General features: G+C 50.1%; 1 protein-coding gene and 1 long non-coding RNA gene across 6 annotated transcripts in view; one reads left to right on the forward strand and one right to left on the reverse strand.

Annotated features, from left to right (window-relative positions):
• The window catches only part of SLC23A2 (solute carrier family 23 member 2), a 53,014-nt gene that overhangs the window by 8,740 nt on the left and 20,913 nt on the right, over positions 1-23,361 (forward strand). The window contains exons 1-7 of one of the 2 annotated variants that reach the window (XM_050983142.1): positions 5,500-5,663; positions 12,268-12,550; positions 13,036-13,134; positions 15,920-16,036; positions 18,186-18,343; positions 21,724-21,812; positions 23,107-23,177. In XM_050983142.1, coding sequence (XP_050839099.1) covers positions 12,416-12,550; positions 13,036-13,134; positions 15,920-16,036; positions 18,186-18,343; positions 21,724-21,812; positions 23,107-23,177 — 669 coding nt within the window. In that variant the 5' untranslated portion in view covers positions 5,500-5,663; positions 12,268-12,415. Of the gene's footprint in view, positions 1-5,499; positions 5,664-12,267; positions 12,551-13,035; positions 13,135-15,919; positions 16,037-18,185; positions 18,344-21,723; positions 21,813-23,106; positions 23,178-23,361 lie in introns of those variants that run through there. The other variant, XM_050983143.1, reaches the window with a different exon arrangement.
• On the reverse strand, positions 19,040-21,710 carry LOC127060387 (uncharacterized). 4 transcript variants are annotated; one of them, XR_007779375.1, is made up of 3 exons: positions 21,271-21,710; positions 21,116-21,177; positions 19,040-21,084 (listed from the first exon to the last, which is right to left on the reverse strand). It is a non-coding gene; the product is annotated as an uncharacterized LOC127060387 (long non-coding RNA). The 4 variants fall into 4 exon arrangements; XR_007779378.1 differs by having other exon boundaries at positions 19,040-20,929; positions 20,992-21,177; XR_007779377.1 differs by having other exon boundaries at positions 19,040-20,960; positions 20,992-21,177.

Here is a 23,361-nt window from a genome sequence, read left to right on the forward strand (position 1 = left end):
TCTATTTAATGCATTAATATCTATTTAATGCATTGTTAATTACCCGCTCACCCAGGCAGGGGAATCTTCAAAGCCACTGCACTCAGTGCCATCCCCATCTCTGCCTGGTGACGTGGGTGTGACACAGGCTGAGGTGGCAGCTGGCTCCTGTCCCCTCCTGCTGCCCCGTGGGTTCAGGGGCTGCAGGAGGCAATAAATGCACATTTCTGAGGAGGTTGATGCAGGAGCTGCTCTCACCTGAGCCTGCCTCAAACAGGAGCAGGGGAGTGACCCAGCAAGAGTGGCTGAGCACAGAGACACTGCCAGGCTCGTTGTGAAATTAATTAATTAGTAATTGCTTGGCTTAGCGTGTGGGAATCAAACCCAGGCCTGGTTACAGTTGTTTGGTGTGTGGGCAGGGGAGTAAGGAGTGCTGCTTAGGCTTAAATAGCATCTATGGCATTAATGATTTAATTTATCCCCAGTGGCTGTGGGAAACCGAGCTGGGCTTGGTGACCAAAGCTCCCGGGGCAAACAGCTGGGCACCAGTTCTTGGTGGGAGCATCAGCATCTCTCATTGCTGATACAGTGAATAATGGCATCTGTTCTTGCTCTGTGACCCCCAGAGATGCTCTGCCTGTGCCCTGCCTCGTGCCAGCTCCAGCTGCTGCTGCTGCTTTGGCTTTGGCTCCAGGTGAGAACCTCCAAACCCAGCGTGGGGTCGGAGCAGCCGTGCCAGGGTTGCCCTCCTGGCAGTCCTGGAGCCACAAGATCCTGTCCTGGGACCAGCAGAGACTCCTGAGAGTCACTCTGGCCCTGCCCCTCAGCCCCCGGAGCCTTGGAAGGTTTCCTCTGTAAGTGCTGAGAATTCCCTGATTATTCCCAGGAAAGATTTAGAAGTAAATCCCAAAGGAGCGAAAGGTCACCGAGCAAGAAGGGCACAACTCTCCCAACTGGATAATTAAAAAGAAAATTAAAAAGTGTGCTAAGTTGAGATTGACTTATGGCCATGCTTTGAAGATTAAAAGGGCTTTTTTTCATTTTGGGTGCAGGAGGTTGGGATTGGTGGGAGGAGGAGTTGGGCTGGAATTACTGAGCTGTGAACGAGATCCCAGGATCACTGCCCAGAAACGATGGATATCTGCTCTTGGCCCTCCCCCTTTTTAAAGCATTTAGTCTTGCAGTGGAGTTTTCAGCCTGGCTGCTCACTGTGTGGTGCAGGGTGATTTTTAGGCATCCAAGCAAATGACGTACTGAATGAAAAAGTAAACAAATGATTGTGCCTGGAAGTGTTTTGCCTTTGGAAAATTAAAATAGCAGCAGCTTCTGCTGAAGGGTGGGACTTTCCATGGTCTTTGCACAGCCTGCTGCATTTTTCTGTGCAGGAGTTTAGCCCACCCTTCTGGAACCATCAGCAGCCCCAAAAATGGGGAGAGAAAGGTAAAATCTGAGTGTGCAGACTGACTGTGTGGAATTGGGAACGGGTCGGGACAGGAGGGACCTCAAAGCCTGTCCAGACCCACCCTGGGCAGGGACATCTGCCACTGTCCCAGGTGCTCCAAGGCTGGCCTTGGGCAGTTCCAGGGGTGGGGATTCCGGGAATACACCGAGGTAATGATGTGTTCAGGCTCATCTGGGAACACACCAGCTAATGTGGTACGGTTCACTACCTCTCACCCTGCCTGTTGCTCACGCTTTGCTTCTGTCTTTTCTTGGAAGAAAAAGGATTTGAGCTTTTGCCTGTAATTACAGGAGTACCTGGAGCTCCAGGAAAGGAGTCTTAGTTTATGGACAGGGTGAATACAATAACAGGTCCCAAAAAGCACATTTTTCTCCAGTAATTTTGGAAGTGCTTTGATCTGTGCCTGTGGAGTGCAGAGCTTTGGCTTCACTATTCTTCTGTTGTTCTTTCTTGACAATGGTTCTTTATTTCTTGCCCAGAAATCATCCACAGGTATTCTTGAAGGCACTTCCCTCTTGTAATTACCTTTTTACGCAGAACTCTGTCTGCTTTGATGTCCATCTCAGGTCCTGGGTTCTTCTCTCAAGTATTTAAAAATGCACTGTGGCAGGAAAAGTCCTAATAAACACCTTAACAATGTAGATGAGTTAGGGATTTAAGAGCAGAAGGTGGCCACAAAGCCTTGCATTGTCCAGCTGGAAATGTGGAATTCGTTGGCCATGGATTGCCCCGAGGTGTCCTTTCTCTGGGAGAGGGGATTTGTGGGGTCAGGGGGACACCCTGGGTAGGAGCCAGGGTTACCTGGGGGGTTTTCAGAGCAGTTCCAGTAATTCTGGTGTCGATCTGAGTCAGCACTAGGGAAGAGCAGTAATGCTTTCATGTTACAGCAGATCTTCTGGTAAGTGCTTTTTCAATTCATAATTCAGTCATTTATAAACATCACTGGAAATTCAGCCTTAATAGCAGAGTCTTTCTGCTGTTCCCAGTTGTGGGTGGCAGTGGATCTATTTATTGTGCTCCTGTGTGATGCTATTTTCTGGGCTTGCTGGGTTATGTTAGGTGTGTTCTGGAGGGTGTTCATGGGAGGCTGCTGATTCAGTAAGCTGATGTAAAACATCACCTATTTGCCGTGGCTTTGGGAGGAAGAATCCTTAAATTAGGAGATGGCTACAGAAATGCAGTGAGGGGGCTCATTGAGCTGTCAGAAAGGAGCTTCCTCCAGCTCACCCTCAGGATGGAGCAGGATGTTCTTGCAGGGAGGCTGCACCACTCTCCTTTTGGGTGTTCTTGTTGTTCTTACTGCGGGCTCAGAGGAGGATTTGGTTAGCAGGGGTTTGCAGTGCCTGGCTTGCATTACTGTCATTTTGGTGCTGGGACACGTCCCTTGTGTGCCACCCCTCTGCAGGGGAATAGGGGGCTTCAGAGGAGGGTTTGATCTGCCTGGATGCTGCAAAACTGCAGAGAATAAATCCTCAGAGTAACTATTCCAGCCCTGAACACTGTCAGTAGTTTACCAGTGGGTGTCCAAGGGCAAACAGAACTTGGCTGGAGCACTCAGAAGTGTTGGTTCATCCTCAGAATGAGCACTTGAGTGTCTGAGAAGAAGGCAGCAAATTGGATTTTCTCATAATAATCAAAGTGAGCTCCTCCTAGGAGTAACATTTCCAAGCAGTACAAATGCTTCCACCAGTTTGCATTTCAGATATTAAGCAGGTAATAAAAATGATGAGTGGCTGTGTCAGACCATCACAGCCAAGCTCCCTGGGCTGAGGCAGAGTGAGATAAATCCTCTGCTGTGATTCCCCTCCCTCAGTAACGGGCAGCCCCACACAGCTCTCAGCTGTTCATTCCCACCTGGCTTCCACAGCAGTTGGGAAGCTGCTCTGGGAAATATCCAGTGCATTTGGAGGTAGCATTCTGCTGCAGGGACAGTGGTTCCAGTCCCTGCTCACTCCAGGGAGCTGTAACCCCACAGCCCACTTGGATCTGTCCTGACATCAACCCTGGCAGCTGGGGTTGGAGTGGAGGTACCCAGATTGGCAGGTGTTCCTTTGGATTGAGTGTAAATGCAGAGTAATCAGAAATTAATTGTTTGAATGTTGAAATTCTCCACTCACTGATGATGAATTTTGGAGCGATTAGTTCTAATTGCAAGGTAAATAGACAAGTCTTTGATTGCATGCTGAAGAATTTTAATTGAATTGAACTCAGTTATACCTTGAACTGTGATGTTCAGAGCAAGAAGTGAGTCCCTGGCATTGTTTAATTCAACTATTAAAAAAACTAGTTGGATTAAACAGCAGTTGGACATTGGAGTAACAAAGCAAATGGCTTACTTCTCTCAAAACCTAAAGTTTTCCTCTTGCTCTTGATCACTCAGTTCTTGAGCTCCCTGTGAGCACATCAAATACCTTGAATCTAAAACAATTTCCAGCCCTTTTTTCCCTAAAGTGTTACAGATCAGTGATCTTCAGCCAGTCTGGGTACAGCAGTTGGTGTTTCATGGTCCTAAAGTTTGGTGGTGGTTGTGTTAAGGGCTCGAAGGTTTCTTTACATTGAAATTAAGATATTTGTGTTTGTGAAATCCTTTGGAAGGCAGAAGGAGGAAAGGAAAGGATCTAATCATTGGAAAAGGAGCAAACAGAGGGGGAATCTTTTCAGCATCTCTTTGCTGTGGGACCGAGCACATCCAGCCTGGAGCCAGCCCCGAGCAGGGAGCAGCAGATCCGGCTGCTGGGGGGGCTGGATGGAGCTGGGGGGGCTGGATGGACCTGGGGGGGGGGCTGGATGGAGCTGGGGGGGCTGGATGGAGCTGGGGGGGGGCTGGATGGAGCTGGGGAGTTGGCTGGATGGAGCTGGGGGTGCTCCTGGAGCTGGGGGGGGCTGGATGGAGCTGGGGGGGCTGGATGGAGCTGGGGGGGCTGGATGGAGCTGGGGGGGGATGGAGCTGGGGGGGGCTGGATGGACCTGGGTGCTCCTGGAGCTGGGGGGCTGGACAGCACTGGCAGCCTGTCCCTGCCTCCCCACACTGGGCTGCAAAAAGGGCATTTCAGGTATGGTGAGCTCACCTTGGTGCCCTGGAGCTCTCTGCTCCTGGCCCGCTCTGGGCTGGGAGCAAGGGGTGGAGTTGATTCCAGTAAATCCAGGCAGAAGCTGCTCCCTGGCCTGTTCTGGTTATGGCTTCAGGGTCGGTTGTAGGGTGATGGTGTCTCGTTAATCCTTTGGAAAGGGAAATGGGGATGAGTGAAATGACAAGGTGATGTTCAGGAGTGTAAGGACAGCCTTAGGCAGGGCTGTGCTCCAGCACAAAGGGAGTGGGGTGAGGAGATCCATGGGAAGCAGGTTTAGAATCCTTGAATTGTTTAGGTTGGAAAAGACCTCTTAAGATCGAGTCCAAGCCTTAAGCCAGCCCTGCCACATCCCCCACTGAAGCATGCCCTGAATGCCACATCTCCATGGCTTTTATGCTCCTCCAGGCACAGGGACTCACCCACTTCCCTGGGCGACCTGTTCCAGTGCTTGGCAACCCTGACTTTAGTTCTTGTTGGTTTTGTTGTTGTTCCAAAGCTTTCACTTCTCCTGCTCCATTTCCCTTTGCCCTGTGCCCATCACTGTTACTCAGCGTTTTCCACGGGGAAGTGGAGGAGCCCAGCAGAGTCCTGGGTGTTTCAGTTCCTGGGAGGTTGTGGATCGCTGACCCTGGGCTCAGGGAAGAGCTCTGAGCTCAGGGACCTCCTGAACATTTGTCCAGTTTGCTGATAAAAACATTTCCGTGCCGTTTGCACCGGGGGGGGCTCGGGGAAGAGCACTCCGAGAAAATCCCTGTGCTGGGTGCAGCTGCTGCTGGAAGTATTTGTGCTGGAAATATTTGTGCCATGGGGGCTCTGCCTGTGTGTTCTCCCCGGAGTTTGTGGCCAGGCTGCTTTGCCTAAACCCGGCGGAGGCGTGGAGTAACCGGGGAGTAACCGGGGAGTAACCGGGGAGTAACAGGGGAGTAACCAGGAGTGACCAGGTGCTGCCTCCTGCCCTGCCCCTGTGGGCTGGGAGCAGTTACACAACGGGCAAGTACAAAAGGGGGATAAAAGTGCTCCTGGGGCATGAATGCCTGCATCCTGCAGGCTGCTGCTGCTGCTGCTGCTGCTGCTGCTGCTGCTGCTGCTGCTGCTGCTGCTGCTGCTGCTGCTGCTGCTGCTGCGGGAGCGCCTCCGAGAGCTCGGTGCAGGTTTGCCTTGGTGGGGATGGCTGCAAAAATTCAGCTGGTTTGGTGTCAGCATTATGAAATAAGAAACTTTAAAGTGGTGGATTTGCAGGTGTTAGTAACTAACTTTCCGTGTCTTAAAGGTTTCAGGGCTTAATTTCTCATTTTAGAATCACTGTAAAAAGAGATATCTACCATCTCAAAAGTATTTGCTCTTTTCTGTTTATGTGTAAACTTTGCTTTCCTTTTAATCTCTAAAACGGGAAAATTCTATCTGATATTGGTGTAGTAAAAGAGATTTTAAGAAAGCTAGAGCACAAAGGTACAGCATCTTGGTTAGTTTCTGAAAGTTGATTCATTCCAAATCCTAACCAGTTATGCTAAATGGAAGTGTTTATTTCCAGACAAGCCTCACAGATAACTCAGTGTAAGACTTTTCAAGTGTGGGATTATTTGCTGGGTTTGTGTTGATTACTGGGCTCAAGCTGTTCCCTTTCCAAAGGAGCCCCAGGGATGCCTCAGCCCTTGGGAAGGCGCTTCACATTCAGAGCTGAAAAATTGGCACATTACCTCGATTTGCTTAATAAATGGAATTTTTCCTAGATGAGTCTCTAACTCCACCTTTGTTTTAACGTGATTAAAGTCTTGGAAAGAAGGGAGCTTTCATCAAGGTGCCAAGTCCAAGTACAAAGCAGGCTGAGAAAGGAGCCAGTGTGAGCTCAGGTTGCTTTGAGGGCCATGAAGGAGCTTAACGAGCTGTGCATTAATATTGGTAATAACAGGGAGGTATCAGAATGGCCAAATTATTAATTCTCCCCAGGAGACCCTAAGGACTCCACAGCATTATAAATCAAATTCCTGTGTGCCATAGCCTGAGGGGTGCTGAGCTCCAGGGCAGGCTGAGGGAGCAGCGAGACAGGATTTAATTTTTATTTTAATTTTTTATTTAATTTTTATTTAATTTTCATTTACCCTGATCTGGAGAGCTCTGCAGGTGTCAGCTCCCAGCAGGAATTGTCATTTCCCACCTTCTGCTTGCGCTGCTTTGGAATTCCCTCTCCCAGCTGCTCATCCCTGCCCACTGCTGGGGTCTCCAGGAGGGTGGCAAATGCTCTGCACAGAATTTGGGCAAAACTGCTGCCTTTGGGACCAGAAAATGGGAGTCATGGGGTGAAAGATGGGTGGGAGCTGCTTGGCCAGCAGTGTTCTGATCAAACAGGGGGACTGATGCTGGAAACACTCAGCTCTTCTGGTTTAGAATCTTCAGCTCTTCTGGTTTAGAATTTTCAGCTCTTCTGGTTTAGAAATTTCAGCTCTTCTGGTTTAGAAATTTCAGCTCTTCTGGTTTAGAAATTTCAGCTCTTCTGGTTTAGAAATTTCAGCTCTTCTGGTTTAGAATTTTCAGCTAATCTGGTTTAGAATCCCAGCCTAACTAAGCTCTCAGTCAATAACTTGACTAACCAAACTTGTGGGTTTTGAAAGCTGTGAGATCCTTTGGTAAACACCTCATTCAGCTGGATTTAAGTCCCCTCCTCAACAAGCTCATTCACACGGGAAGTTAATGAGATTTAGCTAATGTGCTTTAAATACAGGGAAGGTTTGAGCTCGGCATAACTTTGCTGCTTAGCTTTGTGTAGACTTGCCCTAATAGCGTTGGTCAGTTATTAAAGCACCGATCTGGATGGCAGTCAAAATACCAACTACTTTAAAATTCATTAGTGCCTCCAAAGAAAGAATTTGTTTGTGCTTTGAAGAGCTGCTTGAAGTGAAGAGAGAAGCTTCTTAAATTTCCATCAGTTCTTTTTAAAGCCTAAACTGAGATTTTTAGGAGTCAGATGTTAGGAATTTGGGTATGTGGCAGCATTTCATTTGTCTCTGCTGCAGGTAAAGATGAACTGTGGTGTTGGTGAAATCTGGAGTCTGCTTTCCTTGTTGGGGATGTGGTTCAGTGCAGGGGGAAATCTCTGGAGCTTTTAGGATGTGGTGGCATTTCAGTGCAGCTTCAGTTGGTGGGAAGGAACTGGAGAGGCCCCTGCTAAAGACAAATCAGGAGTTTCCTGGGACCAGAGAGGCTGCTCCAAACTCCCCGAGGAAAAACTCCCCCCAAGACTGGAGCAGGAGCAAGAGAAAATGAAAAGTGTGGGTTCTGGGCACCTTCTTCACATCTGTGAGATGGTGAACAAGCCCTGGGAGGCAGAAGAAATGCCTTTGAGGCACTCCCTGCCTGTGTGGACAGTGGGTGGGACCTCCCAGGTGCCATGTCCGGGCACAGGTCTGGCATGGAGCAGTTGGATTTGTGCTTGTGGTTCTGCAGACAGGACTTGGATTGCATCCTTGAAGTATTTGTTGAGCTTTTTTAACCTGGCTGACGAGAGGCTTGTGGAATGTTTTGAACTGGGGAGGACCTTTTTCCTAGGAAAACATCCAGCACCCTTTGGACACCTGTGAGCGGCAGAGTTCTCTTTTCAAGGGAGTCAGTCCGTGTCCCTCTCCACGTCTCTGTTCCTGTCTGCTGCCAAGAACACAATCTCAGGCCTAGAGGATGCCTTGGTTGTGTTCAGACACATCATGTGCCCGAGTTCCAGAGGTGCCAGGCACTTGGAAGTGCCAGGGAGGTGCTGAAACTCCCCAGGCACCTCAAGTGGGACAGAAGCTGGCTGAGCATCATCTCTGCTTGCAGGGAAAGTTGGTCTGTTCACACGAGCCTGACAGCTCATTAAAATAATAAATTGGTGATGGTAATTAAGCAGTGACCTTAATTTGATTCTAATCTCCTTAGTGGGTGCAACAGCCAGAGGTGTTTTGGCTCTTCAGCCATCTGTGGCAGCCAGGAAGGTCCTGGCTGGCTGTGCCACCGCTCCTCCTCAGGAGGTGGGACATGGGACACAGCCAGGCATGGGCTGTCCCATCCCCAGCTGCTTCTGCCACCACACTTGTGCTTCCTTTGGGAACGTTCCCCTTGTGCAGCAGGGAAGGGCCCCCAAATCCAGGCCAATCCCTGGCTGATTCCCCACAGGGACTGGCAGGGATTGTCTGAAGGGACAGGGAAAGTGTGAAATTATTTTGGGTGTCACTGGGTGGTGGGCTCAGCTCAGCTGAGGGAAATTGAGGGTCCAGCTGGAATTCAGCCTTCGTGGTTTTAGAAGGGTTTTGGGTTGAGTTTGGCAGATCAGGGACTACACAGGACTGGTTTCACTCTGGCAAAACTGTAATTTCGAGGGCTGGAAGTCATGGGGGAGCCTGAGCTTCCTCCAGAGGGTAAATCTCGAGGTCTGCTCATTGCAGACGAGCTTTACACCAGCACTGCCATGTCCTGGGCATGACCATGCCCAGTCCTGGTGCTGCCAGGCCAGCAGCACCTGGCAAAGCAGTGACTCTTCTAAGAGGAGTTTAAAAAAACCCAAATCAACCCAAAAGGAGAGAAGAGCCCCAAGAACTTCCCAGCTGCCAGGCATGTCACAGCCTGGAGGTCAGGTGGGCTCTCTTCTCCCCAGTCTTTGCTTTGCCAGCCCTGGATTCAATCTTGATGTTGAAAGCAGTGCAGGGAGGAGCTGCCACAGCAGCAGATCTGGTCCAGGGAATATCTGTGTGTGCCTCAGCCAAGAGCTGTGTGCAGTGCTGTGAAAGGAAACAGTGCATGCAGGGGAGGTGTCTGTGTCCTGCTCTGGGGGGTCATGGCCACTGTTCCCTGCTGTGGCAATAAGCTCTTTGTCTGTCTGCACCTTCTGTCCTGCCCACTTAACCCTTGGCTCTGCTGAAGAGATGATAAAAAAGGGGTTTTTACTGAAGTGGGAGCTTTTCAGGGGCAGATTTTCCTGGAGGAAAACCTTTGTGCTCCAGTGGATGTTTTGATTTGTGGTGGAGGTTTCAGAGCAGAGACTTGCAGGGGACAAAAGAGCATTTAAATTTAAACACAGCCTTGCATTGTAGATCTCTGTATCTCTGATGGCTTTTATCTTTTTTCCATGAGCTTTGAAACGCATCCTGATTTGTTTAAATGAAATAGCAGCAGCCTTGGCAAAGGGAAGGTGTGCTGGCTGGTCCTGGGGGTTGAGGAGGTGATGTTGTGTCAGACCAGACCCTGCCACCTCTCCCTGTCCTCTTCTGCTGGCTCTGGGGCTGGAGGAGCCTTTTGCTGATGTTGGAGGTGCAGGGTGGCCTCTCCCTGGCCAGGAGGCTTTTCCTCCTGAACTTGCACCTGGGCTCTCCCCTGCCCTTGGTGTAAATCCTAATCTTATCTGCAGCCCTGTAAACCCCTGGCCCCTCCTGGCCTTCTGTGTGCTCTGGAGGCGATCCCTGTGGGAAGGTGAGTCCTGGCACATTTCACTTCCAGCCTTTCCATTGGACCCCGGGCTGCAGGTGATGGGCTGTGCTGAGTCAACCTGCCCGTGCTCAATGGGTTTTATCTCTTTTGCTTTATCTCTCTCTCTTTTCAGCTCCCGAGGAGCTGGATTTGCTCTGGAGGGCTGTAAAAATCCCTGACTCAGGTGGTGGGACAGGGGGCTGATAGGGAGTGATCTCTCCCAGAGAGCTTTGGGCAGCAGCAGAGTTTATCTTCTCCTCTCTGACGCTCCTGATTGCAGAATCAAAGCATTCCAGAAACCTTGGATGATCATCTGTGCCATTAAGTGCAATTGGAATTGCTGGGTGGAAGCAAGAAGAGCTGGGAAACTCCTCTTGGTTTGTCTTGGAGCAACCCCTGGTGACACAAACCCTCCCTGTCCTTAGGAGAAGCAGCGCTGGGGGGTTCTGCCTGGGAGCTGGGAGTTGTTATCTCAGCTCTGGAGTGTCAGCTCTCGGCCATCCATGGCCCAAGGCAAGCTTGGCTGTCCTGCTGCCCTTCCCAGGGCTGCTCCAGCAGGCAGCAGCCATGGCAGAGATGCTGCTTGGTGCCAGGGCACCTAAGAGCAGATCCTGGGCCTGGCAGCTTCCCTGGCCCACATTTATTTATTGGTTCTGGCTGAGGGAGGTGCTGCCCTTTCCCTTCCCAGTCCCAGGGGACAGAGCTGCCAGACTCAGCCTCGCCCGTCTCCAGCTCTGATTTTCTTGGAGAACAGAACACGTCTGCCCTGACTGAACAAGGCAGATTCTTTTCTCTTTGTTCTTGTGTGCTAGGAAAAAAAAATAAAATAAAATCCACGTTGCTCTGCAGTGAAAGCAAACAAAAAACCCCTCCAAAAATCCCAGCCCAGTGCCCCCAGTGCCCCCAAACCTTTAACCTTTAAGCAGGACCTGTCTCCTCTGCCCTGAGCTGCTCTTTGAAGAGGAGCTCTGTGAAATTGGGAATGGCAGCTTTTTTCCAGAGCAAGACAGTGAGTGTTCAAACCAGTCTTCTCCTTCAGTCTTCAAGTGAGAGCTAATTAATTATGCTACCTTAATATTTACTCTCATAAACAAATCTTAACTCTGATTTGCAGGCACTGCCTTCCATTCCATATTGATTTAATTAATGCTTCAGGGGATCTCAGTGCCCAAATTGTCTTTTTTATGTGACTTTTCAGGAGACACCTACATTGCTTTGAAAGCTTTAATATTTCTTTCACCTCAAGGAAGCAGAATTTCCCAGCACATGGGCAATTAACAGCTATTAAGAGGTTCTAAAATATTAGCGTTCATATATGAGTACAGCCCTGATTTGCCCTCAGCAGAAGAATCTTCCTCAAGTTCAGTCATTACTGCAGTTACAGTAGGCAGGAGCTGCTGGCATTTCCTGAGCAGCATCTGGAAGGGAGTCTTCAGGAAAAACCCAAGTTCTGCTTCTTTTTTTCCAATCCAAACCTGCATTTGAGTGTCCATGAGCTGTGTTTCCCCCTTAGGGTTCAGCTGAACCCATCATTAACTTCCTTTTGAAGTAACACCAGAGGGAGTGGGTTCTGCTGCTTGGATGGGTGCAGAAAATTCCACTTTTTGTGGCTTTCAGGAGGCCATTTTTCAGGTTCTGTCCTGTACTTTCACCTGTACCTGACCCAGTTTCACCTGCAGGTGTTGGCAGCTGCGTTCTCTGTTTAGAGCTCAGCAACCACAGGTTGCAAAACTTGGATTTTCTGTGTCATTCTTCTTCATAAGTGTGGGTGGTATTGTGTCACTGGATAAAAAAGGCCACATTGCAGACTTTGAGTGATCAGTTGTTAGGTTAAAAGTAAAAATAATCTAAGTGTAATTTCTTAATTGAGTGGAAAGATAGCTCACCTTTTTTAGCTTTAGCAGAACTCAGGACTTGCAATACAGATGTGAAATAATCAATATTGAAGTCTGAATGTGAACTGTCATCTCAAGTGCCTTTAATCCCAACTTTAACAGAAGTAAAGAGGCCAAGAACCAACATACAGTGGTGCCCCTTGGGAGGAGCAAACTCAGGACCTTCAGATGATGGGACTGACTTATTTCCCTCCTAAAAACTCCTTCACATGATGGGACTGACTTATTTCCCTTCTAAAAACTCCTTCACATGATGGGACTGACTTATTTCCCTTCTAAAAACTCCTTCACATGATGGGACTGAGTTATTTCCCTTCTAAAAACTCCTTCAGAGGATGAGACTGACTTATTTCCCTCCTAGAAACTCCTTCAGATGATGGGACTGACTTATTTCCCTCCTGAAAACAACAATTTCTCCTTTCTCTCCCAGGAGCCATTGATGGAAAGGACACACTGATGTCCCAGCTGGATTACTGAGCTCCTGAGTGACTCCTGGAGCTGCTGCTGCTGCTGCTGCTGCTGGAATAAGGAGCTGTTCTTCATTCTTGGCTGTCCCAGAGGCACCTCCTGGGTGCTGGATGCAAGTCCTGGACGTGCTGGAAACCATGGGGATTGGCAAGAACACCACGGCCAAGTCGGTGGAGGCAGGAGGAGGCTCCACGGAGGGCAAATACGAGGATGAGTCCAAGCACCCCACCTTCTTCACCCTGCCTGTGAGTGACCCAGCCCTGCAGGGAGTGATGCTCCACATGAGGTGTATTTCAGAAACACAAACCCTCATTTCCATGGGCAGTCAGTGACAGAACTCTGAATTTTTGTGTAGCACAGCCAGCCCTGCTGTGTGTGCTCATTCCCTGGTCCCAGGACAGGCAGCACCCCGTGGTCAGAGCAAATATGAGGATGGGTCCAACACTCCACCTCTTCACCCTGGCTGTGAGTGAGCCCAGGGCAGGGAATGCTGCTCCAGGTGCACAAACCCTTCCTTCCCATGAGCAGTGACAAAGCTCTGAATGTTTGTGTGTAACAGAGCCAGCTCTGTGTGCTCTCTGTGCTCTCTGTCCCTGCTGCTGCAGAAATGATGCCTTGCTCAGAGCCAGATGTCAAGTGCCCAGAGAGAAAACTGACGTATGAGCTGGGATGGCAGAGGAAATGTTGATTTTAAAAGCTTCACCTATTTCTCTTTTTGTTCCTTTTGAAGGTTGTGATAAACGGTGGCGCCACGTCCAGTGGTGACCAGGACACAGAGGACACGGAGCTGATGGCCATCTACACCACAGAGAATGGCATAGCAGAGAAGGTACTGGGCTGGCAGCTCACCCTGCTGCTGTGCCCCTGGCTGGGAGCTTTCCTGGCCCAGAGCTGCTGACTTGCACATTCACATCTCCCCAGGCAGTTCTGCCCTCGTGACTCCTGGTCACACTTTGGGTGCAGCACTGGGCCATGACTCAGGAAATGCTGGAGCAGTTCATGCCCTTGGCTGGGATTTTTCCAGATTTTTTCCTCCATTCTTCCATTCCCTGGGTCTGTTCAGTGAGGACCCTGCAGGCTGAGATGGTGGAGTCTGAGCTTTTGTTTAAACAAGGATGGGGATTATGGGAAATCTGAACTTCTGAAATGTTCAGTCCAACTCAGCCTGACCCAAGTTTTTCAAATATTCTGATAGAAACAGGAACAAAACTCCTGGTTCCAAGCAGGGACATCATCATGATACTGCTTCCTTCAAGGCTGTGCTTTCTCTTGGGGCAGGGGTGACCCCAGGGGATGCAGTTGATGCTTTCACTCCTGAATTTCAGATCTAAAACATCTCCTGAGCAGCCAGAGGTCTGTCAGGGCTGGTTCCAGGGGGGCCTGGGGCCCTCCCAGCTCAGCCTGCCCAGGTGTCTCACTGCCACACTCCATTTCAGGGGCAGCTTTTTGTTACCTCTCAGAGTCTTTGGTGGCTGATGTTTGGAGCGTGCTGGGCTGGAGGGGAGAGGCACAATCTGATAAAAGCCTTGAGCCAGAGGTGTTGGGCTGGGTTGTGCAATGAGATAAGCCATCTCCAGACACCTGAGTGTTCCTGCTTTTCCCAAACGTGTGCCTCCCTCCCTCCCAGCTGACCCGTGGGATCAGAGCTGTGGGTGATGGAGAACAATTCACCTCAAAGAGACCTTGAGCTCCAGAGGAAGCATTTCTCCTGGAGTTAAAGCCTTGCTGTGGCTGCCAGTGCAGGAGCAGGGTGGGCAGCCCTGGCACAGGTGCCCAGGGCAGCTCTGGCTGCCCCTGGAGCCCTGGAGGTGCCCAAGGCCAGCCTGGATGGGGCTTGGAGCAGCCTGGGACAGTGGAATTGTTGTTTTCATTGTTGTTTTCTCCAGAAATCTCAAGAAAAGCCCTCAACCCACAACCTAGTCCAAAATAAACCCCTCAGGCAGCTAAACCATCACCCAGTTCCTTCCCTCACAGCAACAACACAGTTCTGGCTTCCTTTGCTATTTTAAATTTGTAGGATATTGTTTAATTGTAAATCCAAAAGTATCCCACAGGACAGAAAACGAAAGATACAATTCCTGAATGTGTGGGAATTGTTCAGCAGATGGAAGGAATGTGTCCCTGCCCGTGGCAGGGTGGCACTGGGCCCCAAGGTCCTTGCAGCCCGAGCAGGAGAGGGCCAGGCTGGACAGCAGGAGGAATTTTTCTGTGGGAAGGGTGGTCAGGGTTGGGAGGGGCAGTGGTGGAGTGCCCATCCCCAGAGGTGTTACAGATGTGTGGGTGTGGTGTGGTGGTGCCCAGGGTGCTGCTGCTGTGTTGCTGCTCACACCTGAGAGGGCTTTTCCAACCCCAGCCATTCCATGGCTCAAATTCCTGATTTTTTCCACGTGGTTTTTTTTTTTTTTTTTTTTTTGGGAATTGGGTCAGGAGAGAGTTTGTTCCTTTTTCAGTCCCTGGCTGCTGTCACTGGGGCTGCAGGAGGGGAGAGCACTGCTCAAAGGAGCTCTCTCAGATGAGAGGTTCTGCACTCTGCATTTCTGCTGCAGCAGCCTCAGCACTGTGCCCACCTGCAGCCCCTGACCTGGAATGTTCTGGGCTTTGTTCTGCCTGCAGAAGCAGAGCTGGGAGGGCAGTGCCAGGCTCACGTGGGCTGCTGGCCTCAGCCCAGCCCTGGATGTGGTGGGGTTTTGGAGAAGTGGAGACCATTTGGGGCAGTCAGGGTCTGGCAGAGCTCCCAGCTCTGTGTGAGAGAGCTCACGTGGGCTCAGGGTGTCTTGGGCTGGACTAGGGCAGAGCAGCTCTTGTGTAAGGTCATTTTTGAGCTGCTTGGTCTGAAATTACAACATCTGATACTTCCTCCTGCTTCTGTTGTTGTGCTGTGGGTTTGTTCTCAGGAATTTCCAAACCAGATTCCTCTTATTTGGGACAGAGGAAGGGCAGAGCTGGCCCCTGTTTTACTGGGAGGTCTCAGGGGTGTTGATGTGTGAATGTCTGTGCTCACTTGTCCATTGGCAGTGCTGGGCACTGCATGAATTCCTGGGGAACTGAAATTCCTGGAGGAATTCTTGGCTGATACAAATTGGTTGGGGATTAATTTGGGTGCAGTAAATAATCAGCATTTTTCCTGACTGCATAAATGAGGGGGAAGAAGGGGAATTATAAATTCTTTGGCTAAAAGTGGTTAACCAAGATGGAATTGGGTAAGAGCAAGGCAGGGAAGCAATTATCATAATGAGGATTTATTTTTGCCAGCGATTTTGGTCTCTGATGCAAGGACAGAGCTCTTCTTCTTAGTTCCAATTCTTCCCTATTTTCTTTTTCTGGTTGTTTTTGTGGTTTCGGGGTTTCGTGGGGTTTTTTAACAGCCTTGTCATGATGAATCCATTTTTGGGCACCTTTTGGCTGCCAGATCAGTTCTGTCATAAATCAGCAATTATAACTAAAGCAGGGAGTGTTCAGAAGGGAACATGTTGGCTACAAATTCAGGAGCTGGATGGGAAAGGCTTGGAAATTGTCACAAACCAGAGCTCCTGAAGCAGCCTTGGAGTGCCTGGCAGCTGAAATTCCCTTTGTTCTGTGCAGCACTAACCTGCTGGTGCCCCTTGTTCCTGCAGAGCTCCCTGGCAGAGACCCTGGACAGCAGTGGCAGCCTGGATGCCCAGAGGACTGACATGATTTACACCATTGAAGATGTTCCCCCCTGGTACCTCTGCATCTTCCTGGGCTTGCAGGTACATCCCCAGACTGGGACAGCTTTTGCCTCTGTGCCTTTCAGAGTTTGCTGAGGATTTTCTGTCCAGGTCATTGTGTGTGTGTGTGTGTGTGTGTGTGTGTGTGTTTTATCATTCTCCACTCTCACCTGTCGAGGAAGGTGTTGGGGGGTTTCTCCCAGGCTGATCACACCCAGATCTCTGCTCTGAGAAGGATTTTGAAGGTGTTGGGAGGTTTCTCCTGAGGCTGATCACACTCAGATCTCTTTGAGGCTGATCACACCCAGATCTCTGCTCTGAGAAGGATTGTGAAGGTGTTGGGGGGTTTCTCCCAGGCTGATCACACCCAGATCTCTGCTCTGAGAAGGATTTTGGAGAAGGTGTTGGGAGGTTTCTCCTCAGGCTGATCACACTCAGATCTCTGCTCTGAGAAGGATTTTGGAGAAGGTGTTGGGAGGTTTCTCCCAGGCTGATCACACTCAGATCTCTGCTCTGAGAAGGATTTCAGTTTTCAGCTCATGCATTTGTGAGAGTCACTCAAATATTTATTGAGTTAAAAGCTGCTCTTGGTGAATGAGTGAGCAGAGGCTCAGGGGTGGCCTTCCCAAGGGACACTGGGCACCTCTGGAGTTAGAGAGGGAGAGAGAGAAGGGTTTAGACCTGAAACATTGAATATTGAAGCTGCTACTGCAGTTATTTCAGCCCTGAGAGCATCACCTTGCCTTTGGAGCACGAGCAGGTGCTTCCTCCAGCCCAGGCTCTGCTTATGGGCAGCAGAGCAGCTCCAGTCCCATCTCCTTCCCTCCTGCAGTGGCCATAACATCTGGCCCTCAGGAATGCTCAGAATTTGGTCATCTCTGTGGAGGACCTTGAGATCTCCAAACAAACACATTCCAAAGCATCCTTTTTATTGCTGCCTTTTCCTCAGGGCCAGGCAGCTCTGCAGGAATTATGTTCTCACTCGTGTGTGGAGTATGGTGGAAATCTGTTGGTTTGCTTTGCTTTGGTGTGCTTGGGTGGAGGAGGAATTGAGGAGTCCTGTGTGTGAGCCAGGGGCTGTGGGGCAGTGGGAGGCTGCTCTCTGCACTTACCTGGTGCCTCCTCAGCAGGGTGCAGTGCTTCAGGAGCCTCAGAAATGGCAAAAATCAGAAATCCCCACATCAGGATCACGAGAAACACTGCAAGCAAAGCTCAGGGAGGGGGAGCTCTGCTGGGGCTTCAGAGGCAGGGAGAGAAGCTGCTTGATTATTAAAAATATGGATATTGATCTAGTACAGATATCCAAGTGTGACTGACAAGAACTCTCAGACAGTTTAGAGTTCCAAAGTGTGTGTTTATTGTGGGATAGCTCCCAAACACACACCCAATTTACAGGTGATTACAGAGCCCTGTTATCTATAAAGCACTGAATATTCAAAATACAAATATTCACAACTTTGGTATATCCCATTCCCAATGTGGATATTGATCTGGTACCCGTATCCAAGAACTCTCTGACAGTTTAAATTGAGAAAGTGAGTGTTTATTGTGGGATAGCTCCCAAATACCCACCCAGTGATTGCAGAGGCCTTTTATCTATACAGGCATTGAATACCCAGAATACAAATATTCATCACTTTGGCACATCCCATTCCCTGCTCCCCATGGTAATTAGTTCAAAAACCATTAAGCATGAGTAGCTTGTCCCTTGAAATGGGTCCTGGTCCCTTTCATGGGGAGGGGTCCCAAAATGAGGAAGTAAATGAAGTCTTCCTCCTCCTGACCTTTCTGCCTTTTCAATAAAAATATGAGAAATGGTAGAGCTCCCATTCCCTGCCTGCAGTTGGGTTCAGAACAGAGGAGGTCCACAATTGTCTGATGTTCCTAAAGACAATTTTCTTATGTTCCTAAGAGCTATTTATCAGAATAACAATAAGAATACAGAATGTTTTTTGTATAATTCTGTATTTCAAACCCAGCTAGCCCAACACTGTGCTGACAAGCAATCAGTTATTAGTTAATGACTAACTCCCGACTCCATCAAGGCCTCCCCAGTTATTCTGATTACCTCCAGTGAAGCTTGTCTGACTCCAAGCTCAGCTCCTCTGAAGCCCCCAAAGCCCTGGGGCTGGTGTCAGCTGCTGAGGCTGGCTGGCAGGCTGGTTTGCAGCACTCACCCCTGTGCCCCCAGCACTACCTGACGTGTTTCAGCGGGACCATCGCCGTGCCCTTCCTGCTGGCCGATGCCATGTGCGTGGGCTTCGACCAGTGGGCCACCAGCCAGCTCATCGGGACCATCTTCTTCTGCGTGGGCATCACCACCCTGCTGCAGACCACCTTCGGCTGCAGGTGAGCCTGGGACAGAAAGCTGGGGCTGCACAGGGGCAGGAGGGCTCTGGGGGGGCAAAAATTCATTCACACCCCTTGGAAAAGAGGGGCTGACTGGGGGGGTTTGATTGATTTCTGCTGCAGACCACCTTGGGCTGCAGGTGAGCCTGGGCATGGACATTTGGGGTTTCTCAGGATCCAGGAGTGGGGGGACTTCCAGAAAAACAAAATTAACAGCAGCAGTCAGGGAGAGCTTTTAAAAAGCTGCTCCCCAAAGAAAGGTGGATCTGAAATAACACAAAGGGAGAGGAAACCCAGCAGAGCAGAGAAGGCAGAAGTGTCCTGGGAGAGGAACAATTCACACACCTTGGTAAAGAGGGGCTGACTGGGGTGGTTTTAGTAATTGCTTGAATGAAATTCTTGGCAGTTTTTAGGTGGTTGGGATCAGTCCTACAGCAAATCCTCTGAAGGGCTGGCGAGTGAAAAAGGCAGGGAAAAATGGTGAGGGGAACTTGGCGCTGTCTGTTACCTCCCAACCCTGAATAATTTGGGTTTGGTTGTTAACTGCTCTGAGTTACGGACAAAACAAAGGTGGGCAGGGGTGCTCTCACCTCTCCTTAGGAGGATGGAAGAGCCCAGGAGGCAAATCCGTGTATAAATCTGGTGTTGGCAAGAACATTAACTATAAATATAAATATAAATATAAATATAAATATAAATATAAATATAAATCTTTCCAAGCCTGTGTCCCACTGCACAGCTGTTTAACATGCTGAGCTAAACTTTGGGAATAACCAAAACCTGCAGAGGTATTTCTTTGGGTTAAAGAAATGTGAAATTGTGTTTGGGTGTTAAAATATCTCGTGTTTAGGGAGGAAATTTCCACGCTGGGATGTTTTGTAACTGTTGCCCATGTGATGGGGGGTTTATGTAAGGCTGGGAATGGGATACAGCAGCACAGGCCTCTCAATGAGATTTGCAAGTATTCATTGGCAAGTCTGTCCACTGCAAAGTATTTCAGCAAATCAAGGTTTCCAAAGGTCAAATTCCAGGGTTTAAGGGTTCTTAAAGAGGGATTTAGCTCGATTACGAGGTGGAGCTGGGGTAGGTTGGGTACCCAGAGCAGTTCTAGGAATTCCAGCTATTCTCTGGGTGTGCAGTGAGCCCCAGCTCTGGCAGGGCTTCATTAGTGGGTAATTAGTGGCACTGAGGCCATCCAGCACAGCTCTAATCAATCCAGCCAGGGTGGCAGCCCTGCTGCTGTGCCCTGCCCTGGCCCAGCTCTCTCTCATCCCTGGCACATGGGACCCTGGTGAGGCATTTCCAGGTGCCTGCAGAGCTCCTCTCTTCCCTTCAGTCCTGCCAGGATGGAGCAGCTGCATGGTCAGGCCTGGGGCTGAAATGCAAACCCCACTCCTGAGCTTTGGTGCTTCAGCTGCCTGCCAGGGAGTGGCTGCCTCCAAACCTGTCTGTAAGGCACTCCCAGCCTGCAGCTCTCCCCTGAGGAGGAGACAGATCTTGCTTGACTGAATCTCAACAATTTGTTACAAAAAATTTAAAAATTTAATTCCTTTTTTTTTTTAACCTGGCTTAGGGGGAAGATCCCCAGCATTCTGATTCTTTTGGGAGTTACCTGTGTCAGGTACAAGTGCAGCAGGACCAGGTGCTGAGGTGTGGCTTTGCAGCCCTGTGCTGCTGTTTCGTGGCAGCAGTGAGCTCAGCCCTGGGGAATGTGTTTGCAGTGTGTGTTTACAAACCTCTGAGGGGGCTGTGTAGGTGGGATGGAGCAGTAGCAGCTTGTCCCAGGTATTGCAGCCCTGCCATGGGCACCTGCTCTGCCTGATCAGCCTGGCAGGATGGGCTGAATCACTTCCTGCAGGTGGAGCTGGGATTTCTGCGAGGAGGAGCTGCCAGGGGCAGTTCTGTCCATCAGCCATGCTTGGGTGGCTCATGCAGTTCATGAAGTTTGAGTTTCTGGTGCAGTTTCCAACATTTGGTGGCTTTGAAATTGCCCATGGCCCAAACTGCTCCTGAGAACTTCCCAACTCCCATTAATAACAGCTTTGATTTTTTCCTGTGCTCACTGTTCACCATTCCCCCCCACACTTCTCCTCCTTGTGAGCATTTCTGATCTCCCCCTGAGCCTGGGCAGTTCTTTCTGCTGCCCCCAATTCCTGTGTCACACCCTGGGATCTCCTGGCCATGCCTTGATGTCAGTATTTGGGGGATGGTTCAGAGGAGCCTTGGGATATTTGTTACACAAGGTGCAGTGAGGTCAGTAAATTCATACCTGCTGCAGGTAGATCCTCTTCAGATCTCGAAACCTCTTGGGAAGTGGAAACATCAATGCTAAGAATGTCACCTGGAAATTCTTGTGGTGTTTGTATTTATTGGTGGCAACCACTGGGAACATCTAATCTGCTCCCATCAGCCCAGCAGTTATTGACACATGCACTCCAAAATGAGTGTGCTCAGAGTCATGCAGAGGGGAGGGATGGAGCCTGCAGGCTGCACCTCCAGAGGGCTGGGATAGTGAAAACTGCACCTCCAGAGGGCTGGGATAGTGAAAACTGCACCTCCAGAGGGCTGGGATAGTGAAAACTGCACCTCCAGAGGGCTGGGATAGTGAAAACTGCACCTCCAGAGGGTTGGGATAGTGAAAACTGCACCTCCAGAGGGTTGGGATAGTGAAAACTGCACCTCCAGAGGGCTGGGATGGTGAAAACTGCACCTCCAGAGGGCTGGGATGGTGAAAACTGCACCTCCAGAGAGCTGGGATAGTGAAAACTGCACCTCCAGAGGGCTGGGATGGTGAAAACTGCACCTCCAGAGGGCTGGGATGGTGAAAACTGCACCTCCAGAGGGCTGGGGTGGTGCAAACTGCACCTCCAGAGGGCTGGGATGGTGAAAACTGCACCTTCAGAGAGCTGGGATGATGAAAACTGCACCTCCAGAGGGCTGGGATGGTGAAAACTGCACCTCCAGAGGGCTGGGATGGTGAAAACTGCACCTCCAGAGAGCTGGGATAGTGAAAACTGCACCTCCAGAGAGCTGGGATAGTGAAAACTGCACCTCCAGAGGGCTGGGATGGTAAAGGTGCACCTTGAGAGAGCTGTTCCTGTGCTGGGGTGGTGAGAGCTGCACCTTCATCGCTCTGCTCCCCAGCTCAGTGTCCCCCTGTGTCCCTGTGCTGCTGTCACACCCTGCCACCAGTGCCTGGCCCCTGGCTGATAGCTCCAGGCAGGTGCTGGCAGCTCTTTGGCTTGTGAAGTCTGTATTTTTGTGACTGGGTTGTTTTTGGTGAGAAATCCTCTTTTTCCCAGCCAGCAGAGGGTGGTTTGGTGCCCACCCACTGCAGTGACCCCCAGAGTGTCACCATCTCTCCTCTCCCTTCCCACCAGGTTACCCCTGTTCCAGGCCAGCGCTTTTGCATTCTTAGCACCTGCCAGAGCAATTCTCTCTCTGGAGAAGTGGAAGTGCAATAACACAGGTAATTGTCGTTTCTCCTTGTTCAGGTTTTAGTGACAAATGGCCCAGCTCAGGTGGAGTGCAGCTGCCAGAGCCTCTGGTGTAGAAACTGGGAGTCATGAGCAGGGAATGTTTAAAGCCTCTCTTTTTACAGAGTCACAGTACCTGCCACAGAAGGTTCCTAAACTTGTCCTTGTGCAGTTCTGTTTCTGGGGATTTCTTTAAATACAAAAACGTTGACAGAGGAGCTGTAACTGTGGCATGAAGTAATTCTTGTGTTCCATTTGCATCCTGCAAGTGTTCCTTCCCAGAATGTTCCAAATATTTGGAAGCAGCCAGTCCAAGTGAGCCCTTTGAAGTTGTGAGTGGGAGGGAGTTTGAGCAATGTACAGCATCACCTCCAGAGCAGGGTTTTCCCCTGCTGAAGTCATACCTGACAGGTTTTGACAAGATTTGGATGTTCTTTTTCACTCTTTTCTCTGCTGCTGTCGTCACCCTGGAAGGTTGGAACTTCAGAGGGAAGAGATCCTGGTTGGGATGGGAGCTTTTGCTTCACCTTGGACTGGAAATGACCCTGGCAGTTTTCTGTTCACTGGGGGCAGTGGGAAGCAGCAGCACAGGGAATAATCAGGCTGCTCCCTCCTGACTGGAGCTCTTCCCAGGGCTCCTTTGGACTCTCAGTAATGAATTTGGGTGTTTGTACATCTCTGCTAACTCACATTCAAATGTCATTGACACCCAGCCTGTTGGAAGGAGCTCTCTGATACCCCTGGGTGGCAAAGCCATTTCCCCAGGACTGCAGATTGTCACAGAGAGCTTTGCTCATCTTCCCCTGGGCCCTTAAACCTCCCAGAGCTGCCAGGAGGGGCTGTGCCCATGGGTCACCTCCTTCAGTGAGTGACCTCTTGTCACAGCGAGCTTTGTTCATCTTCCTCCCTGGGCCCTTAAACCTCCCAGAGCTGCCAGGAGGGGCTGTGCCCGTGGGTCACCTCCTTCAGTGAGTGACCTCCACTGGGCAGCAGCGAGCTGGAGTTGGTGATTCCTGGGGTGCAGCTGAGTAATTTCCCACTGGGGTGGGGAGAGAACTGGCTGACCTTGCTGTCTGGAAATCAGGGCATTTTCCTGTTGCTGGGAGCTTTGGAGCAGAGGGAGAAGTGAGGGGTTGGCTCCTGGGCCTTCATTTGAGCAGAGCTTGCTCTCTGTGTGAACTGGGGCTCCCTTGTCAGCCTCAGCCTGGGGAGGGATTTGTTTTGTGTGCAATGGTGGCAGAGGGGCTGGGCAATAAAAGAAATCCCTGTTTTCTGTCCCTTTGGAAGATGTAGCAGTTGCAAACGGAACAGCAGAGCTGCTGCACACGGAGCACATCTGGTACCCCCGGATCCGAGAGGTAATGTGGGCTTTGCCTTTTGCTGTCACTCTCTCCAGCTCCAGTTAAGTTCCTCACTTCATCAGCCGTGTGTTCTTGTCTTTAAGTTGGTAATTTCTTGTGTCACTGCGATCTCCATGTGAATATATCCCTTTCCTCATTTCATGGAAGTCTTCATCCTTTCCACCCGTTCATTGCTGGACAG

Source organism: Serinus canaria, chromosome 22, assembly GCF_022539315.1.
Source record: "Serinus canaria isolate serCan28SL12 chromosome 22, serCan2020, whole genome shotgun sequence".
NCBI classification, from domain to species: Eukaryota; Metazoa; Chordata; class Aves; order Passeriformes; family Fringillidae; genus Serinus; species Serinus canaria.